Source organism: Periophthalmus magnuspinnatus, chromosome 19 (genome assembly GCF_009829125.3).
Source record: "Periophthalmus magnuspinnatus isolate fPerMag1 chromosome 19, fPerMag1.2.pri, whole genome shotgun sequence".
Lineage (NCBI taxonomy): Eukaryota > Metazoa > Chordata > Actinopteri > Gobiiformes > Gobiidae > Periophthalmus > Periophthalmus magnuspinnatus.
The window spans coordinates 17,766,952-17,785,661 of NC_047144.1; the positions used below are offsets into that span (position 1 = coordinate 17,766,952).

Consider the following 18,710-nt stretch of genomic DNA (forward strand, 5'->3'; position numbering starts at 1 on the left):
ATCTCCAAATTCTACCTATGAATATTCAAATCTGAGAGTAGGACGGAGCCGTTTTAGCATTTTGAATATTTTCTGTTTTTCTATCGTTTACCTGTGAAGAGGAGGAGTGAAGTGGTGATGAAGAGGAGGTAAAGGTGAAGAAGGTGAGATGTTGGTGGGATTTTTTTGAGCTCAGAGCAGAGGGAGCGGGCAAGACGAGGCACTGACATCAGCCTGCTTGACCTTAAGGAGAGGAGACAGGGAGGTGGGAGTGAAGGAGGGGAGGAAAGAGTGAAGGAGGGAGGAGAGGGCCAAGAAGACAGTGAGAAAACAGTGAAGGAGGCAGAGAAGGGAGGAGGGAGGAGACAGCAAAGGAGGGAGGAAGTAGAGAGTAAGGGAGGGGAGAAAAGAGTGAATTAGAGAGTGAGAAAAGAGCTAAGAAGTCAGGAAAAGAAGGAAGGATACAGCAAAGGAGGAAGGAGATGACAGTGAAGAAGTGAGGAGAAAGAGAAGGAAGGAGAAGAGAGTGAAGGAGGGAGGAGACAGTAAAGGAGGGAGCAGATGGACAGACAGCAGGAGAGAAAAGCACAGGGAGAAAATGGGTAAAGTGCAAATAATGACACTTAAATATTAGACGAATGTCGAGTAAGAAACATGGAAATATGTGAAGAAAAAACTTAACTCACTAAACACTGTGCCACAAACTAAAAAACTCCTAATTCACAAATCTTTATATGAATGTTGTTTCTTTGTACTTTTTCTGTATTAGAGTAGTTTTTTTTTGCATGAGCGCCCCCTGCAGGTGTAGTGTTGTGAGTGCAGTTTGGGTCAGATACAGAGAGGAACTAAAAGTAAATCTATTTATCTATTGAATTATAAACATTCTCTCACTAAGAAATCAAGACTTTTTGGGTCCTCTTGTATCTGGGGTGTATTATGTGCTGATAAAAACATTTACATTTCAAAAGTCCACCTCCATCATCCTAAATGTTCCAAAACATGTCCTGAACATTCAAAAACACGTTCTGAAAATTCAAAAGACGGCTTGAATGTTCAAAAACACGTCCTGAACATTCAAAAACACATTCTGAAAATAAAAAAACACGTTCTGAAATTTAAAACACATATCCTGAAAAAAACAAACAAAAAAAAACCCACATCCTAAACATTCAAACCCGTTTGTGTGGAAAGTTCTAGTTCTGTGTTCATCTAAGTGCACTTCACACTCTCCTCCACCGGGGGGTAGTAAACACTCACAAAGCTGCGTGTGGCGGTGAGTCTGTGACGCCGGGAAGAGACCACTGTCCCGCTCAGGCTGCGTCCGATTCTCCGCAGGCTCTCACTGTCCTCAGGCCCCGCCCCCAACGCCCGATCTCGAAACACCATTGGCTGAGAGGGAGAAACAGAGCTGTCAATCAAAAATATGGACCTGAGAACTGACAAGAGGGATGAGAGAAGGATGAAAGAGGGGTAGAAGGGGAGAAAGGAGGATGAGAGGGAAGAGGAGGAGAGAGAGGGATGAGCGGAAGATGAGAGGGAGAAACAGCTGTCAATCAAAAGTATAGACTTGAGAACTGATGAGTAGCACAACATGAGAAGGATGAGAGAGAGTGAGGGGAAGAGGGGAATGAGAGAGAGGGATAAGCGAGAGAGGAGGATGACAGGGTTGTGAGGGGGGGTGAGAGAGGGAGGGGGATGAGAGAGAGAGGGGAAGTGGGGGAGAGAGGAACATGAGTAGTGGAGGGAAAGGGGCATGAGAGAGGGAGGAAGAGGGAGAGAGGAAGGTGAGGGGGAAGAGAAGGGGTGTAGGGGGAAAGAGGGGGAAGTGTGGGAGAGAGAAGGAAAGAGGGGCAGGGAAGGGAGGAGGAGAAGAGAATGCGAGAGAGCCACCAAATGAAAGAGGGTTTTGAAGAGTACTCTCAGTACATGTGTGCAGTTACTTCAGTTACTTCAGTGGAGTTGTACCTTGTTGAGGTAGGTGGGGGTGTTCAGGTGTGAGTACCTTGTTGAGGTAGGTGGGGGTGTTCAGGTGTGAGTACCTTGTTGAGGTAGGTGGGGGTGCCGGTGCAGTACATGGTCCTCTCCATGTCTGCGTTTGGGGTCTTTGAACGAGCCGGGCCCCCCACTCGAGAAATCAGCCTCTCTGATGGACTGCACACTGCGACACACAAAGGGGGTATTTACTACTACAACAACATATTAACATGTTTTATAACTTTCACTTTCATTTTTGGCGCTCTGAGTCTCCCCTCCCTTTGCTCTCTGTGCTAAGTCACTCCCCCTTCAGAGCGCTATCACAGCACAATCAGCTGTATCCCACAAATGAAACGACTGCACATCACATCAGGTTTGTCAAGTTGCTGTGTAGATTTGAATCATGTTTTTGTGTATTTATGGAGCGTGTGGGAGCATGGGAGCTTTGTACAGACTCGGACTGCTCACTGTAAGGCCCAGAAGAGATCGCTAGATTACTCAAACACGCATGGATGATGTGTAAAACCTCTGCAGGCATATTTTTGATGAGGGAACAGCGTTGGAACATGGGAGAAAGTTCTAAAAGTCCATTTTGCATAATTCCACCCCTTTAAATGCCCTTCAAAGTGTTTTTTTTTCTTTTTTGACAGAATAATTCCAGTGTGGCCCACCCCTCGAGTTATTAATCACACCGACTGAATGAAATATGGAAATGCAAGAGGCAGTTTTTCACACTTGTTCCATTTGAGCCGATGCAGACGTAGGCTCCATCTGAAATCACCCGAGTCTCACTTATCTTTGGAAACTGAGCCAAGAATTCATTACAAAGTTCAGCGAGTTCATGAAGAGAAACACAAGGGGGCGCCGTCTCCAGGGGGCGCTCAGTAAACAGTGAGTCACATAATTTTACATTTGAGAACTTTGGTGTTTCCTATAGACTTTAATCAATTATGTAGAAATGTTTTTAATTAGCTAAAATTAAGTTCATTCTAGTCTAAATTAAAGCTGTACTATGTGACTTTTCACGTCTAGGGGAGATGAGCACGCAACGCTACGAGACCGAGTCACGAGTGAGTTCTGTGGAGATGTCACCCCACTCAGAGTAAGAATGTATGCTTTTCTTCTTAATAATGAATGCAAGATAGATACGTTTAAAGCTATACTGCGGAACATTACATGGAACATATATGTGCGTGTAGGCTGCCGCTAGAAATTATTATAAACCTGTTTATTTTCAGTAATAATCATAAATTTAAAAAGAAATGCCACTTGACGAAGGACAAATATATTTATGGCTTTCAGCTTTCTGTTTATAGGCGCCATTTTGAGGACTTTTACCTTTCTAAAGATACATTTATGGTTTATTTCTATGGCAAAGGTGCACATTTTTCACCACTGAAACCACAGAAGGAAGTTCGAAAGTTCTTAAGCAGAAATCAGTCATGGCCGAAGTCGATTAGTATCCAGAGAAACCTATGACCGATAAGATCTGCTGATATTTTTGAGCCGATTTTGATGATTTTCCCCAAATTCTATTGTTTAAATTCACTCCAAACTCACCTCAGTCCTATACAAGAGCTGTGTCACGTTTGTGCAGCTGTCTCTCTGTATTAAAGTGTTAATTTAAAGCTGTGTGGTTTTTTACGCAGCAGATCGACCAAAACTAAACATCGGCCTGTGCTGAAGATTTAAGGCCGATATCCCATACGCTAAAAAGGCCACATATCGATATATCGATGTAACTCTCTCTAGTCTTAAGTGGCCCCGTACTTTAGGAATAACTAATATTATATAACGCATTATTACATTTATTTTCATCAATTGTGCCCATAGACTGTATACATAAATGGACATAGCTAACCTGCTAGCTGCCACGTTCCAAACAGGAAGTGATCATGGGCGCACTTCCGGCTCCACTGACTCGTCATTTTGGTCTAAAAATGTTCGTATTAACTCGCTCTACATGATCCTGTTTTTTTAATTTCGCTATTATGTCTGTAAATCAAGATATAAACATTAATAACAGACAAATCAGACGCCTTCTTTCCCGCTAGCGTTAGCAACAGGTTTGAGTGACAGTGTTGCTAAGCGCCCGCTCCCCCTGAACCAGCGGTGCGGGAGGGAAGAAGTGTTACCTTCAACAGCCTGGATCTGGATTGGCTCTTTGTTTGCTATGATAATATTGATCAACCACTTTACCATACAGTCTACAGTTCTGTTACCGGGTAAACTAGTGAAATACTTAAGTTGTAGTAGTCTGTAGTGGGACTGTACCTGTCCTCCCAGCCTGCAGACTGGCCTGGTACAGCGAGTCCAGTTCTGTTAGCTCCGCTTCCTCGCCGTGTGCCTGCCCAGGTGCATGCTGGGAGCTGTAGTGCGCGGGGGAGGACTGACAGCTGTAGACGAGCGACTGCGAGGACCGAATGGAGTGACAGCGATCCGGGGGCGTGTCGTACGGCGTTACCACGGCATCGGGACGGTCCAAACTCCACGACGACCAGTGCCGCGTGGGGGAGTGCGGGCGCGGCGGCTGCCACATTGGATTTGACTGCGGTCTGGGTGTTTCTACGGGGGGCGGGGGCGCTGGGGGCCGGGTCTGCGGAGTCGTATCCCAAAGGCGAAGGGGGAGGGAGGGGAGAGAGATGGCCAAGTGTTTCCCCAGAGGCCGCACGCTCACCCCTCCGGCCTGGAGCAACTCACCCAACCTCACCCCTGTCCCTGGATCTCCTCCCTCCCCCAGAACTCCCCCAGCGCAGCCAGCCTGAGGGGAGCAGGGGTGGCTGGCATAAAAAGGAGGGCGATAGGGTGGTGGGGGAGGAGGAGGAGGGGGCGGGTCCGAGGTGAATGTTGCGTCCTGATTCGCCGATCCCTGGGCCTCTTCTTCGTCCTGATTGGGCGTCAGCAGTACTTGGACCGGGCCAGGTTGTTCACTATGAAAGACACATACAAACGCAAGATAGAAAAAAAAGAAAAAAGGAGGGAAGGGGAGGAGAGAGAGAGAGAAAGAGAGATGGGGAGGGGTTGTCAGTCAGCACAAGGAAAGAAAAATCCCACTGACGTCAGGTGAGTTACTGCATTGGAGGAAGGTCAAAGGAAGCCAAGGATGTACAAGCAAAAAAACAGCAGCTAGCGCTCTTTATGTAGCATTATGCAAGCTAGCGCACTTTATGTAGCCTTTTGCAAGCTAGCGAACTTTATGTAGCCTTATGCAAGCTAGCGCACTTTATGTAGCCTTATGCAAGCTAGCGCACTTTATGTAGCCTTTTGCAAGCTAGCGCCTCAGTACAATGACTATGGGCCCATGCTGCAAATACACAAGCAAAGTCACTTCACACAAATCCCAACTCATCCTGTTTTTCAGATGGAATCACAACATTCACTGCTTCTGTGTGATGTAACAGACAAATGGTGTTGTTCATATGATTTTTGTGATATAGAGAGTTTGAGGGTTTTGTTATACCCGAAAGGCACCAATCGCTGGGTTTGAGATGACAACAACATTGTATATATTAGAGATATTCTGTTTAATGAAGCTGGGCAAGTTGAAATGACCATTGTTCATCTGCAGATTTTTGTTGTGATATAGAAAGTTTATAAAACTGTAGTAACTAATGGTCGGATTTTAGATATATGTAGAATGTCATGATTTTTTTCCTATACATTACATGGGATTTTTTTTATTTTTTTATAGGAGTTTGCATTAATAGTCGCACAAATCCCACATTAACATGCGGGCTAAACTTGGACTAGACCAGGACTAACACTGGGCCAAAACAGGAACAAAACAGGGACAAAAGAGGACCAAAACAGGGCCAAAATGAGGCCAAGACAGGGCCAAAATGAGGCCAAGACAGGGCCAAAAGAGGACCAAAACAGGGCCAAAATGAGGCCAAAACAGGGCCAAAATGAGGCCAAAACAGGGCCAAAATGAGGCCAAAACAGGGCCAAAAGAGGACCAAAACGGAGCCAAAACGGGACCAAAACAGAATTATATCAGGACTAGAACCCGATCTAACCAGAACCGAACCAAGGCTAGTAATATGTAGAACCAAATTCTACATATTAATAACATTTTTTTTTTCCTGATCCCATATTACATGTTGTGATGTCATCTGAAATCCCATTTTTAAATTATTTTCCAATTCAGCTTCTTGTTTATAGGCGCTATTTTGAGTACTTTCCATCATTCAAAAAAAATCTTGTATTTTGTTTTAAATCGCTAATTTCTACGGCAACGGTGCTAATTCCCATGATTACAGATACATTTGGGTCGCTCCACACATTGTTCACTGCGATTTATTTTTTATTTTACGCACTCAGGTTTTGATTCGCCATCCAGCCCCCCCCCCCTCCATCCCCCATGTGAACTCTCCTGTCTCTTTCAAGCCTTAGTAATTACCCAGCAGGCCTTGCAGCAGCAGGCTATAAATCAGAGCTCGTGTTGATCAATAGAGGAGAGGAGGGAGGTAGTAAAAGAGGCTGAGCGAGCAGCTTTACCACCTCCGCTCTGCACAACGACGACGCCTGGGACGGTCACACGGCGAGGGGGGTGGAGCTTAGAACAGCTGTGGTCAGATCCGACTGGGACCGGAGCAGGAGCGCGAGTCAGGGGCTGTTTTAGCGGCCGCCACGTCAGCCATTATCCCTGTGTTACGCACAACTGAGTCATGTGAGCGTTAAGTCGTGTTCTAATGCTCTTACCTCCTCAAAAACAGACCTGGAGTTGTGTTTTGTTTCATTCACATGTTTGAGTAACACTTTATTATTAGTCTGTCTACATCTCCAAAGCTCAAAACGCTCTGTTCCACCTTGTGATGTCATGAAGTGGTAGTTTATTTTAGCGTGAACTGACATTTTTAGCTTTACTCTTCACTGCTCTAGAAAAACCTTAATAACCAATACAAAGTCCATCTATTCTATCATTCTGTCTACCTTTATGTCCATCCATCATTCTTTCCATCTTTTTGCATTTCTTTCTATCTCTTTCATTCATTCTTTTTTATATCCCTATTTTTTCTGTTTCATCTTTCTCTATATACTGTTCTGTCTATCTCTATCCATTTATTATTTTCTATTATCTTTCTTTCCATCTATCGTTCTGTTTCTGTATTTATTTCTGTCTTTCGTTTGTTCTTTATTTTCCAGACCTGGAGTTGTGTTTTGTTTCACACACACAAACCCTGCACATTTAGGCGGAGTTCTTCTCTCAAACTGAAAAGAGTCTATTACCACTTCATGACATCACAAGGTGGAACAGAGCATTTTGAGCTTTGGAGATGTAACAGACTAATAATAAAGTGTTACTCAAACATGTGTGAATGAAACAAAACACAACTCCAGGTCTGTTTTTGAGGAGGTAACAAGATTATAACATGGATTAAAGCTACAAGAGTCAGTTTTGTGAAATATGAGCTTTAAAGGTCACGTCACAGTGAAACAGCCGCGCTCAGATACGGTGGACATTTTGAGGACGATCACCTTCACCCTTCTCATTTTCTCTTTTTAGTCCAACTGTTTTTTAATTATAGTCGTTCGTGTTTGGATAATTATTTCGAGCTCATAAAGTTTCATATATTTATTAAGAGGTTTGATAAATGCATGTGTCAGGGAGGTTAGCTCAGTGTGCTATTTTTGGAATTAAATCAAATTAACACACGGTTAAGCTAACACACGGTTAAGCTAACACACGGTTAAGCTAACACACGGTTAAGCTAACACACGGTTAAGCTAACACACGGTTAAGCTAACACACGGTTAAGCTAACACACGGTTAAGCTAACAGGACGATAAAGTGAAGTAAATCTGATGTTTGAGTTTGTTCTGATGAGACTGTTCTAACACACACTCACTCATGTTTGTATTACTGTGTGGGGACAGGTCATTGTTTTTATGGGCGTCTATCTCTCTGTCTCCCCCTCTCTCTTTGTCTCTGTCTCCCCCTCTTGCTTTGTCTCCCCCTCTCTCCTTGTCTGTTTCCCCCCTCTCTTTGTCTCTGCCTCTCTCTCTATCTCTGCCTGTCTCCCCCTCTCCGTCTCTGCATCTCTCTCTCTGTCTCCCCCTCTCTCTGTCTCTGCCTGTCTCCCCCTCTCTTTGTCTCTGTGTCTCTCTGTCTCTCTCTCTGTCTCCCCTCTCTCTGTCTCTGCCTGTCTCCCCCTCTCTCTTTGTATCTGCATCTCTCTCTGTCTCCCCCTCTCTCTTTGTCTCTGTGTCTCTCTGTCTCTGCCTGTCTCCCCCTCTCTTTGTCTCTGCATCTCTCTGTCTCCCCCTCTCTCTTTGTCTCTGTGTCTCTCCATTTCCCCCTCGCTCTGTGTCTCTCTCCGTCTCCCCCTCTCTTTGTTTCTGTCTCCGCCTGTCTCCCCGTCTCTCTGTCTCCCCCTCTCTTTGTCTCTGCGTCTGTTTTTCTCCCTCGCTCTTTGTCTCTGCCTCTCCCCCTGTCTCCCCATCTCTGTCCGTCTCCCCCTCTCTCTTTGCCTCTGTGTCTCTCTCTTTGTCTCCCCCTCTCTCTGTCTTGCCCTCTCTCTCTGTCTGTCTCCCCCTCTCCCTTCATCTCTCCCTGTCTGTCCCTCTCTCCTCCCTCTCTTTTTCTCTGGTGACTCCGCACACAGACAGATGACAGATATGTTCTGTTTGCTCTTTCAGCTCAGCACTTCTTCTCCTCTGCTGACACAGACACCCTCTTTCCAACTTTCTTTCTATTCATCTTTCTGTCTCTATTTCTGTCTTTTCTATCCATCTTTCCTCCTTTGTATCTCTTTTGTTCTCCATCTATCTTTGTTTTATAACTATTTATCCCTGGAATTCTAACTCCATGTCTAACTTTCTCTTTCTCTCATTCTATCTACCTTTCTGCATTTTTTTCCATATCTCTAATTTTTCTGTCTTTCTTTCATTCTTTATTTTGTCTCTATGCATCAAACTATTTTTCTTTCCCTCCTCCTTTCGATCTCTTGTTCTTTCCATCTTCCATCCCCCTCACACAACACAGAACACGACTGGACTTTGACCATCGCAACCCCACACCACACACGAGCCACGGACGAGCCACACACGAGCCACGGACGAGCCACAGAGACAAACTACGGTGTCATACATGGACAAAAAGCTCAAAGACAAAACATCAGACACAGAAACAGAGCCGCTCTCAAAAGTGAAACACAAAAATGAAACAGCCACATAGAGATTTAGAGCTAGCAGAGCCACATATGTTTGCTAATGTGCTAATGCGCTAATGCTAATGTTTTCTAAATGATTGTTTGTTCTGCCTAAACCAGCAGAGTTCAGTTTTGAGGGAGTTTCTTGCATTTAGTGAGTAAAAAGTAAAAGTTTAGTTTAATTAAATACTTTTATTATTTAAATTATAAAATAAACTCGTTCTGTCAGAAACACAGTCGATCATTTCCGCTGTAATGTGTCTGAGGTTTTTGTTGAGTCATGTTAAAATCACTAAATCCTGACAGAGCAGACAATGGACAGGGAGCTGAGGGGGGGTCAGAGGTCAGACAGTGCACAGGGAGCTGCAGGTGGATCAGGGGTCAGAGGTCAGACAGTGCACAGGGAGCTGCAGGTCAATGTTAAAACTTCACCAGACGACACTGTTGTGTTTACAAAGGGACAGCTTTGTGTGTCGGGGCTAATGCTAATTTCAAGAGCCTAATAAATATTTAAATATGCCACTGACTGAAATAATCTTCACCTAAAAATAACTCGGTCATCCTTAGAACAAATTTTAACTGTGTTATGTTACATTTAACATTTTAGAAGTTAGCATTAGCATTAGCATCTCCCTGTTCACTGCCTGATCTGTCAGGATTTAGTGATTTTAGCAGCAAAAACCTCAGACATGACTTTACAGCGGACATGGTCGCTCTGACCGTCAGAAGGCACCGCCACTTGCTTGACTCCATGGAGATGTTACTGCATTGCCCGGAATGTTCCACAGCACAACATTAAACTCATCCATCTTGTATTTGTTCAGTTACAGGTGATGTGTTGCACTTGCTGTGAACGGCTTGTTGCGATGGACGTACACATTTAATACCAGTCTGTGGAACATTCCAGGTAAAGGAGTAATATGGAAACAAGCAGGTGGTGAACCCTCACACCAGAAAAGTTACACAGAGCAACTTTAATGGTCTTTGTGATGAGTTTAAAAGAAAAGTGACTCAGAGCCTTAAACCCTGAGAGAAAAGAGCCGAATGTGACAAAATATCGTCACTGTGTCATTTTAATGATCTGATCATGAAACTCATTAAAACTCAACACTCGGTTTATCCCCAGAGACTTTCACACGTTGAAGGTCACAGCGGATCAGGGCTGTCACAAACGTGTAAATATGTACATACTAAAACTAGTATTGAAACCAGAGACTCAAATCAACAAGTATCGATACTGGAAAAGTCATGTAAACAATAGAGATGCACCGATCCAGCTTTTTCAGTTCGGATACTGATACTTTGGCTTTAAGTGTCTCAGGGACAGGAGCAAGAGAAGAGGTGAAAAAATTTAGCAATAGAGAGGAGGAGAGAGGGAGGGAGGAGAGAGAAAGAGGAGGAAAGAGGGAGGAGAAAGGGAGAGAAAGAAAGAAGGAGAAGAGAGGGAAGGAGGAGAGAGAAAGAAGGGAGGGGAGGGAGGAGAAAGAAAGAAAGGAGAGAGAAAGAGGAGGAAAGACGGATGAGAAAGACTGAACCAATATCTTGATATTCGATATATGAAATAAAATAAAAAAATCAATATCAGGGCCGATATCTGATCCTAGTGTGATATTATTATTATTATTATTATTAATTGTATTGTCAAACTATAATTGTAATATTCAAGTTCGTGGAGCAGCAGGTTAAGTTTATTAATTATAATTTGGTTTTGTTCATCAGCTCCTGTTATATGCAACATTTTGAGGATTTTTTCCCCCCCACATTCAAAACATAATATTCAGTTTTAAATCATTAATCGCTATGGCAACGGCCCTACTTTATCCCCATTCTGAAAAGCATGAATTAAAAAAAAAAAAAAAAAAAAAAAAAATTCCTTGTATAGCTTTTCTGACTGCGTATGTGTGAGCAAACAGCACAAAACAACAGCGTTTGAAGCAGCCACAGGTAAACACACAGATATGGGTGGTACTTTTGGACAGCCAGCACCCGAGGGACCCACAAGGGGGAGGGACCCACAAGGGGGCGGGACCCTCGGGGGGCGGGTCCTGGTGTGCGCCCGTGACATCACAAAGTATGGGTTGCGCTGTGGGTTACACTTACATGGGACAAAAATAGGAGGGACAGTATTCGGGTACCTGCGAGGACACTGTGGACGGGCGCTTCCTGTCTCCCGTCCCGCCTCCTGATCCTGCCTGCGTTTGATTGGACCGCCACTGCTCCTCATGCACGCAGCTACTGCCAATCCACTATGAGCGTTAGCCTCATGCAGGGGTCTGAGCACGGCTGGGGGCGTTAACGTCGAAAGAACGGAGGAGAGAGAAGACAGGAAGAGTGAGAAGAGGATAAACAGATATATTAAAAAGAAAAAGAGAAATAAACGTGGTTATGTCGGGGTCATGCTCTGCGTTTAAGTACAGATTAGTAAAAATCTGAGTTGTCTGTGAGTTGCAAAGATGGAGTTTAAGATCAGAAGTGACTAACGTTTAAACTACATAATCACTAAAGCAGGATTGATACTTTGCAGCGGATGTCATCACCTTTCCCTGGGGGTGTGACGCTAACTGGAGGCACTGCTCTGTCTGAAGATGTTACTCAAGTTAGACTTTAATCTGAGCTTTATTTTAACACAATCTGATCATAAAAAAAGCTGATTTATCAGAACTACAACAGGCGAGCTGATGTGTGCTGTTAAACAAGTCCTTCTCAAATATTACAGTCACAAGCTAGCATAGCATTAGCCAACAGTTTTTCAGTTAATCACAAAATCAAACTTCTAAACACGTCCACGGCCATAAACATACATGTAGAACACCCCCAGTGCGATGTCACTGCAAAGTATCAACTCTGATATGTATTTATGTGGAAAAAAGTGAGTCATATTTGAAGGGAATCAACAAGAATCTCAAAGTTCAGCCCAAGACTTTTGTTCCTTTCACACTTCCTCAAACTGGAAAGAGTTTTTACATGATCCTATAATAAAATCAGTAACAGAGACTGAAGCTGTGGAATTTCAGAGCTTCAGTCGCTGCGTCTTAGTCAAACAAAATGTCAACTAATCGTTTTATTTATATAATGATTTATACAACAGCAGTCAGAAGTGAGTGAGCCCAAGTGTTTTTTATCTGTAAAAAGTCAAATTAAACTCATGATTCACAAGTTTAATCTGTCTTTACATAAATGCAGTTTCCTAGTTCTTTTTTCTGCATAAATAGTAGTTTTTTGCACCAGCTCCCCCTGCAGGTGAGTCTGGTGAGTGCAGTTTGGGTCAGATACGTAATACCAGGGGCGGTGACAGGACGGGGGCTTAAGGGGGCCACAGCCTCCCCTAGAATGAGAGGAAGGGAGAGAGAAAGAAAGATGAGAGGAGGAAAGAGGGAGGAGAGAGGGAGATGAGGAGAGAGACAGGACACAGGGAGGGAGGAGGAGAGAGGGAGGAAAGGAGGAGAGGGAATGAGAGGAGGAGAGCAAGAGTTAGAGAGGAAGGGGAGGAAAGAGGGACAGGAGGACATAGGGAGGGAGGAGGAGAGAGAAAGAGGGGGAGGAGGGAGGAGAGAGGGAGTAGAGGGAGGAGAGAGAGGGAGGAAAGGAGGAGAGTGATGAAAGGTAGGGGAGAGAAAGGAGAGAGGGAGGACAGAAGGAAAGGTGGAGAGGGGGAAGAAAGAAGCGAGAAAGATGAGTGGAGAAGAGAGGGAGGAAAGAGGGAGAGGAGAGTAGGAGATGGGGAGGGAGAAGGAGAGAGAAAGAGGGGAGGAGAGGTAGAGAAGGAGAGAGGGGCTAGAGAAGACCTTTTAATCCAAGATCTCATGATTGTCGCTGTATAAAAACTGGCTGCATTGGACTGGAAATGGCTGCACTAACCAGAAGCTTTTGGTTATTTTGCTTCAGAAAAATGAACATATCTGAAGAACATGTAAAACTGTGGCACTTTAAACATTTATAATTAACCTGCTCCTGTTTTTAATGTTTTAAATGGACCTGTGTTATTTGGGTTGTTTGATTTTGTTTGTATTTGATCTCATTACACTCTCCATGTAGAAACTATCCAGACACAGGGAGAACATGCAAACTCCACACAGAAAGGCCCTGCACTACGGGGAGTCGAACCCAGGACGTTCTTGCTGTGAGGCTAAAGTGCTAACCGCTGCACCACACAAACACATCTCGAGTTTGATCTGCTTTAGAAGAATGGTTGTATTTGTTGGAGTTGGAGCCGTGACTCATCACTGGTATAACTGCAGTGGTACTTACACTGTTGGACTGGACTGCAGTGTGTGGGAGGCTAGAGACGAGTATGAGCCCAAACAGAAGGAGACTGGACCAGGACGGAGCCAATCTGAAAACTTTCCATCTCCTCAACTTTAAATTATTTCATTTTAAAGCTCCTACATCACGCAAACTGACTTTTGTAGATTTAATCTGTGTTCTAATGCTGTTACCTCCTCAAAAACACACCTGGAGTTGTGTTTTGTTTCATTCACACATGTTTGAGTAACACTTTATTATTAGTCTGTCTACATCTCCAAAGCTCAAAATGCTCTGTTCCACCTTGTGATGTCATGAAGTGGTAGTTTAAGTTAACAGCTCCTTTTACCTTTAGTTCAGTAGAGATCAGCAGTTCCAGGGCTGAAATGATCCAAATGATTCTAGTGAAGGTGTGTGGAGTTTAAAAACACAGTGGAGCACTTCCTGTATCACCACCTGACATCACAAGGTGGAACAGAGTGTTTTGAGCTTTGGAGATGTAGACAAACCAATAAAGTGTTTTCAGTTTGAGAGAAGACGTGTGAATGAAACAAAACACAACTCCAGGTCTGTTTGTGATGAGGAAACAACATTAGAACAGAGAATAGAGGAATATGGGAACTTTATTCATAAAAAATTAGCCAAGTTAATCTTTTTATTATCTGGGCCAATAGTGAATAAGTTTGTAGTCATTTGATTCTAACCTGTAGATCTGCGAAACTTATTAATAACAACAGACATGAGAATTGTACATGTGTTTTATGTGAAGCTCTGTGGTCTGTTTTAAATGAGCTGTAGAAAATAAACTTGACCTGAACAGAACGAGCTCCGTTAAACGGTGAACAGCCTGAACAATAATAAAGACATTCTGCTGGACTTTAAAATGACGTTCACATCTTCAGTCGTGCGCTGTGGTGAATGGGCCATAACGCGGCTAATGCTAACGGCTGTTTAATTAGAATTAGACAAACTCTAGAGTTGTGGAAATGACACTAATTTTACATAAATGTGAACAGCTACAAAGAGGAAATGACCTGAGCAAATACAGCTCATAGTCCAGATGTGTGTTTGATAGTAATAAGAGTAGCATGTTATAAACAAGCAAATAGCTTTACTGTTAGCCTCAACTTGTGACTAAAAGCCCACAGTTAAGAGCCTATTTTAAATGAAAGACTGGGAGAGGTGTAAATGCAAATAGAGGGATACTTGGATGTATTTTAATTGTGTGTAATCTGCCGGCGACAGCAAATGAAACGAGCTTTAGCGGAATGTGGTGTAAAGTGCCTCTTCTTTTATCAGATGAATGTGTTTGCACCTGGTCCCTGCTCAAATAAACCAAAAAATTAAACTTTAATTTCCAAATTTACAGTTTTAAAATGAAATGCAAATGAGTATTTATGTTTATACATGCCTCTACTTTGCAACTCTATGCTTCAAACATCTGTGTTATAAAAGTTAATATAAAGTATTAACTCATTAACAACTCAAAAAAAACAAAACAAAAAAAAAGTCAATAGTTTGGTGTCATTACAGAACATCTTAAAGTGCAGATTACTGTTCTTACTAAAACACAGTTCAGTTCATTATATTTAAGATTTTACCAAATCTTAAATTTGCCCAGTTTGACCATTTTTTAGGTTTCAGATTTTACTTCCTGGCTGTAATTCATGACATCACACTAAAGAATTTCATAACTGTTGCCTAGCAACCATGTGGTACACTGGTCCCAAACTCTCCTAATGTCACAGAGATTATGATCTGATAAATACAAATATCAGAAAACACAGTTGTATCAGAAAAATGTGCTTCCTGTGTAAAGAAAGAGAATTGTATAAAATTCTCCCTGTGTGATGTCATCAATGTGGGACTCTCCAGTGCAGTATAGTAATAATATAAGTTTAATAATTCCAGTAATTTTCAACATATTTTCAACTTTTCTTCACAAACTGTTTCTTAATCAGGGTAAAACTCATTTATATTTACAGCAGGTATAATTCCAACAAATTCAGTAAAAATGTGAGAATCATAAAAACCCGTCATACGCACTTTAATTAGCCTTAATAAACATGAACAAGACTTAATTAATAATGAAGAAAGATGTTATTAAGAACGATTCAGGCTTAGTACGTACTTCATTATAATTAAGCGTCAGTGGTTAGAGCAGTGCCCCCTGACGTGAAGGTCAGAGGGTCGATTCCCGCTCAGGCCAAGTTCTGTTGTTTTGTCCTTGGGCAAGACACCATGTCCACTATGAATGATCACCAGTTACAGCAGTTTAACTCTATACAAATACTAGCACTCGTTTATCGTTTAAGTACAGGGCTTGTTCTGTTCACTCTGTGGTTTTCCAAAGTTTTTTTTTTATGAATTAAGCCTTTGTTCATGCTTTACTTCAGATATCTAAATTAATATAAATGTTGCCAGTATTTCACACCAGAATAATGATAATAACAGATTGAATGGAGTTAGTCAGTTACAAAAAACAAGATGGAGGACGCCAACAGAGCAGTCCAGATTAGCTAAAGCGTGAACTGCTCCGCCGGTGCCTTCATTGGCTGTAACTTTGTGCAAAAATGGAGACAAATAGTTATGATCCCTCGACATGGGATGTGGGAAACAGAAATAGTATTACATAAGACCTCCGATAGTGGAGCCATCTGCTCTCGGCGCCCTCTGCTTTTCAAGGTTGGCTTTGCGTCGCAGGCAGAACGCAGAACGCTATAATCCCTGATATAGATTCAGTTAGAGCTGAGCGAGAGGGAAGTCCTGTTCATGCCCAGGTCTGAAAAGGTTTAAATACGCAAATATCATGATGGAGGGAGGAAGAGGAGGATGGGGAGGGAGAGGAGGATGAGGAGGGAGGGGAGGGAGACGTGTACTGCAAAGTCATGGTGCAGGGGAATATATAGAAAAGCATGGGAAGACACAAAGGAGGAGGGGAGGAGAGAGAGAATGAGAGGGAGGAGAAGAGGGAGGGAGAGAGGGAGGAGAAGAGAGAGGGAGAAAGAATGAGAGGGAGGGAGGCGGAGAAGCGATAGAATCAAAATCACAATCTGAGTTGGCACAATTCTCAGATCGCAAAGACCGCAGCTATTTACACAGTAGAATGTCCTCTGTGAAGAACACTGGGGGTGTTCCACATACATGTCTATGGCAGAACGTTCAGCAGTTACCGCGGTGATACTATGCACTTGCTAGCAAAACACTGAATGAAAAAAAAACCCAGACCTACCCAGACACAGGGAAAACATGTAAACAAAAAGGCCCTGAGAGTCGAACCCAGGAGCTTCTCGCGCTGGCGATAAACTTTAAACTCAAGAAAAAATACATTTTCAGGAGTCTGTGATCAATCCGAGCGTTCGTGGTCCTGTTTAGGAGTTTGATTTTCAACAAAAACGTGAGAGTGACTAACTGAAACACTGCTGGTTAATGCTAATGCTAGCTAGCGTGTGACTGTAATGTTATTTGAAAGGGACTTGTTTAACACAGAAATCAGTTCACTTGCTGTACTGTAACTATGTCAGCTCTTTCTGCTCATATTGTGTTAAAATAAAGCTCAGATTGAAGTCTAATAGAGCATCAGACAGAGCAGTGCCTACAGTTAGCATCACTCCCAAGGGAAAGTTGATGACATCAGCTGCAACATAGACAAATCGTGTTTTACCTGTAGTTTAGACCTACAAACATGTTCTAAAAGCAGCTAGTTATATAAATCCATTGTTTTCTCGTTCTTTTTCTGTATTAAAGTAGTTTTTTGCATGAGCGCCCTCTGCAGGTGAGTCTTGTGAGTGCAGTTTGGTTCAGATACAAAGACGGGGAGTAGTTTTGAGAGCTTTAGCCACGCCCCCTTTTTAACTGACCAATCAGATCGGCAACAAGAATTTAGTCATTACAGCCCTGCCACAGTCATATAATGCACATTTTTATGCCAGATGCCCTCCCTCACACAGCCAGCTCTGTTTATCAAAGAACAGGCATAACGTTAAAGATAGAGTCTGTAAATGAGTACTAGTATTTGTATAGAGACTACAGAAGGAATACATTGCAATTTAAGCTTCAAACTGCACAAAATCAGAGAGAAAAATATAAAATCAGCTCTTGTGGTGAGACTTTAACTTCAACTTGTGATGGGAAACACAGAACAAACACTAAAATAAGCATAAAGCTGTTTTTAATCCTATGTTTGGTCTTTACGTTTAATTTAAATGTGGCTCAGTGTAAAAGTATTCCAAGTATCACAACACAGTGCTCTGACTAGAATACATTACAAAATACATTTTAATTTGGGTCTTCAAATACAAGAAATCTTCCCGTCACTGTGCATATGAACATTCTGACACTTGATCACAATGAGGACCAAATGCAGGACTTGGACTGACAGATGAGGGACCATAGTCTGTATAAGGAAGTGGACTAAGTGCGTGTGACGTCCCCACAGCGTTCAGCTTCAGTCAAATGAAGCTCATCGAGGCTAGAGCAGTTATAGCGGACAATCTGGAGCCAAAGTCCATGTTTGGAATTCCGACCACGAGTATCATGGCAACCAAAGATCCAATCCAGAGCGAGGCTGTTGAAGGTAACGCCCCTTCCTGCCTGTTCTGCTGGTTTAGTTTAGCAACGTTGTCAATCAAACCTGTTGCTAACACTAGCGGGAGTGACCTTGGGGAAAAAAGTTGCCTGATTTGTCTGTTATTAATGTTCATATCTTGATTTACAGACACAATAGTGAAATAAAAGCTCCAGGATCATGTAGATCAAAATGATGGAACATCCTCGCTCTGGATTGGTTCTTTGGTTGCCATGATACTCAGTCAGAATTCCAAATATGGAAATCTGCTCCAAATTCCCCGCTATAACTGCTCTAGCCTCGATGAGCTTCATTCGACTGGAGCTGAACGCTGTGGGTGACGTTGCACTGAGTCACTTCTTTACACAGACTATGATGTAAACAAAGGCCAAAGCGCGTCTAATTTACACAACAGTTTTTATTTTATTTGACCAAAAAAAAAGACTTTTTATTTTCTTAACCCTTTAAGGACTGAGCACACTATAGACCAGTATAGCTCGCCTAGACTTTTATTATTTTTAGCCATAAAAATCACGTTAAAGGAGGTATCAAGTATCAAGAAGTACTGCATTTTTTCAAACAACTACCTATATTTTACATATCCATCTGTATTTTTCCTTTGACACGTCGAATAACTGAAAATCCTTCATCTACGCAGATTACCAGTAAAATACAGTAATGACAGTAAAATATTTAAAGAGCCTCATGCCTCTGCTTTGAGATGCCGTTTGAATTTACAGGAAGTACAGTTGGTTGCGGAGTTACGCTAATGGAAAGTCCGCAATCGCGCTCTATCG

The 18,710-nt window shown here is 42.7% G+C and overlaps 1 protein-coding gene across 1 annotated transcript in view; it reads right to left on the reverse strand.

Moving 5' to 3' along the window:
* LOC117386890 (inactive ubiquitin carboxyl-terminal hydrolase 54-like) overlaps positions 1-18,710 on the reverse strand; it is a 67,157-nt gene that overhangs the window by 1,223 nt on the left and 47,224 nt on the right. Inside the window, exons 18-21 of the mRNA XM_055229844.1 lie at positions 11,240-11,387; positions 4,228-4,883; positions 2,019-2,137; positions 1,237-1,368 (exon numbers count right to left, since the gene is read on the reverse strand). Coding sequence (XP_055085819.1) covers positions 1,237-1,368; positions 2,019-2,137; positions 4,228-4,883; positions 11,240-11,387 — 1,055 coding nt within the window. The remainder of the gene's footprint in view (positions 1-1,236; positions 1,369-2,018; positions 2,138-4,227; positions 4,884-11,239; positions 11,388-18,710) is intronic.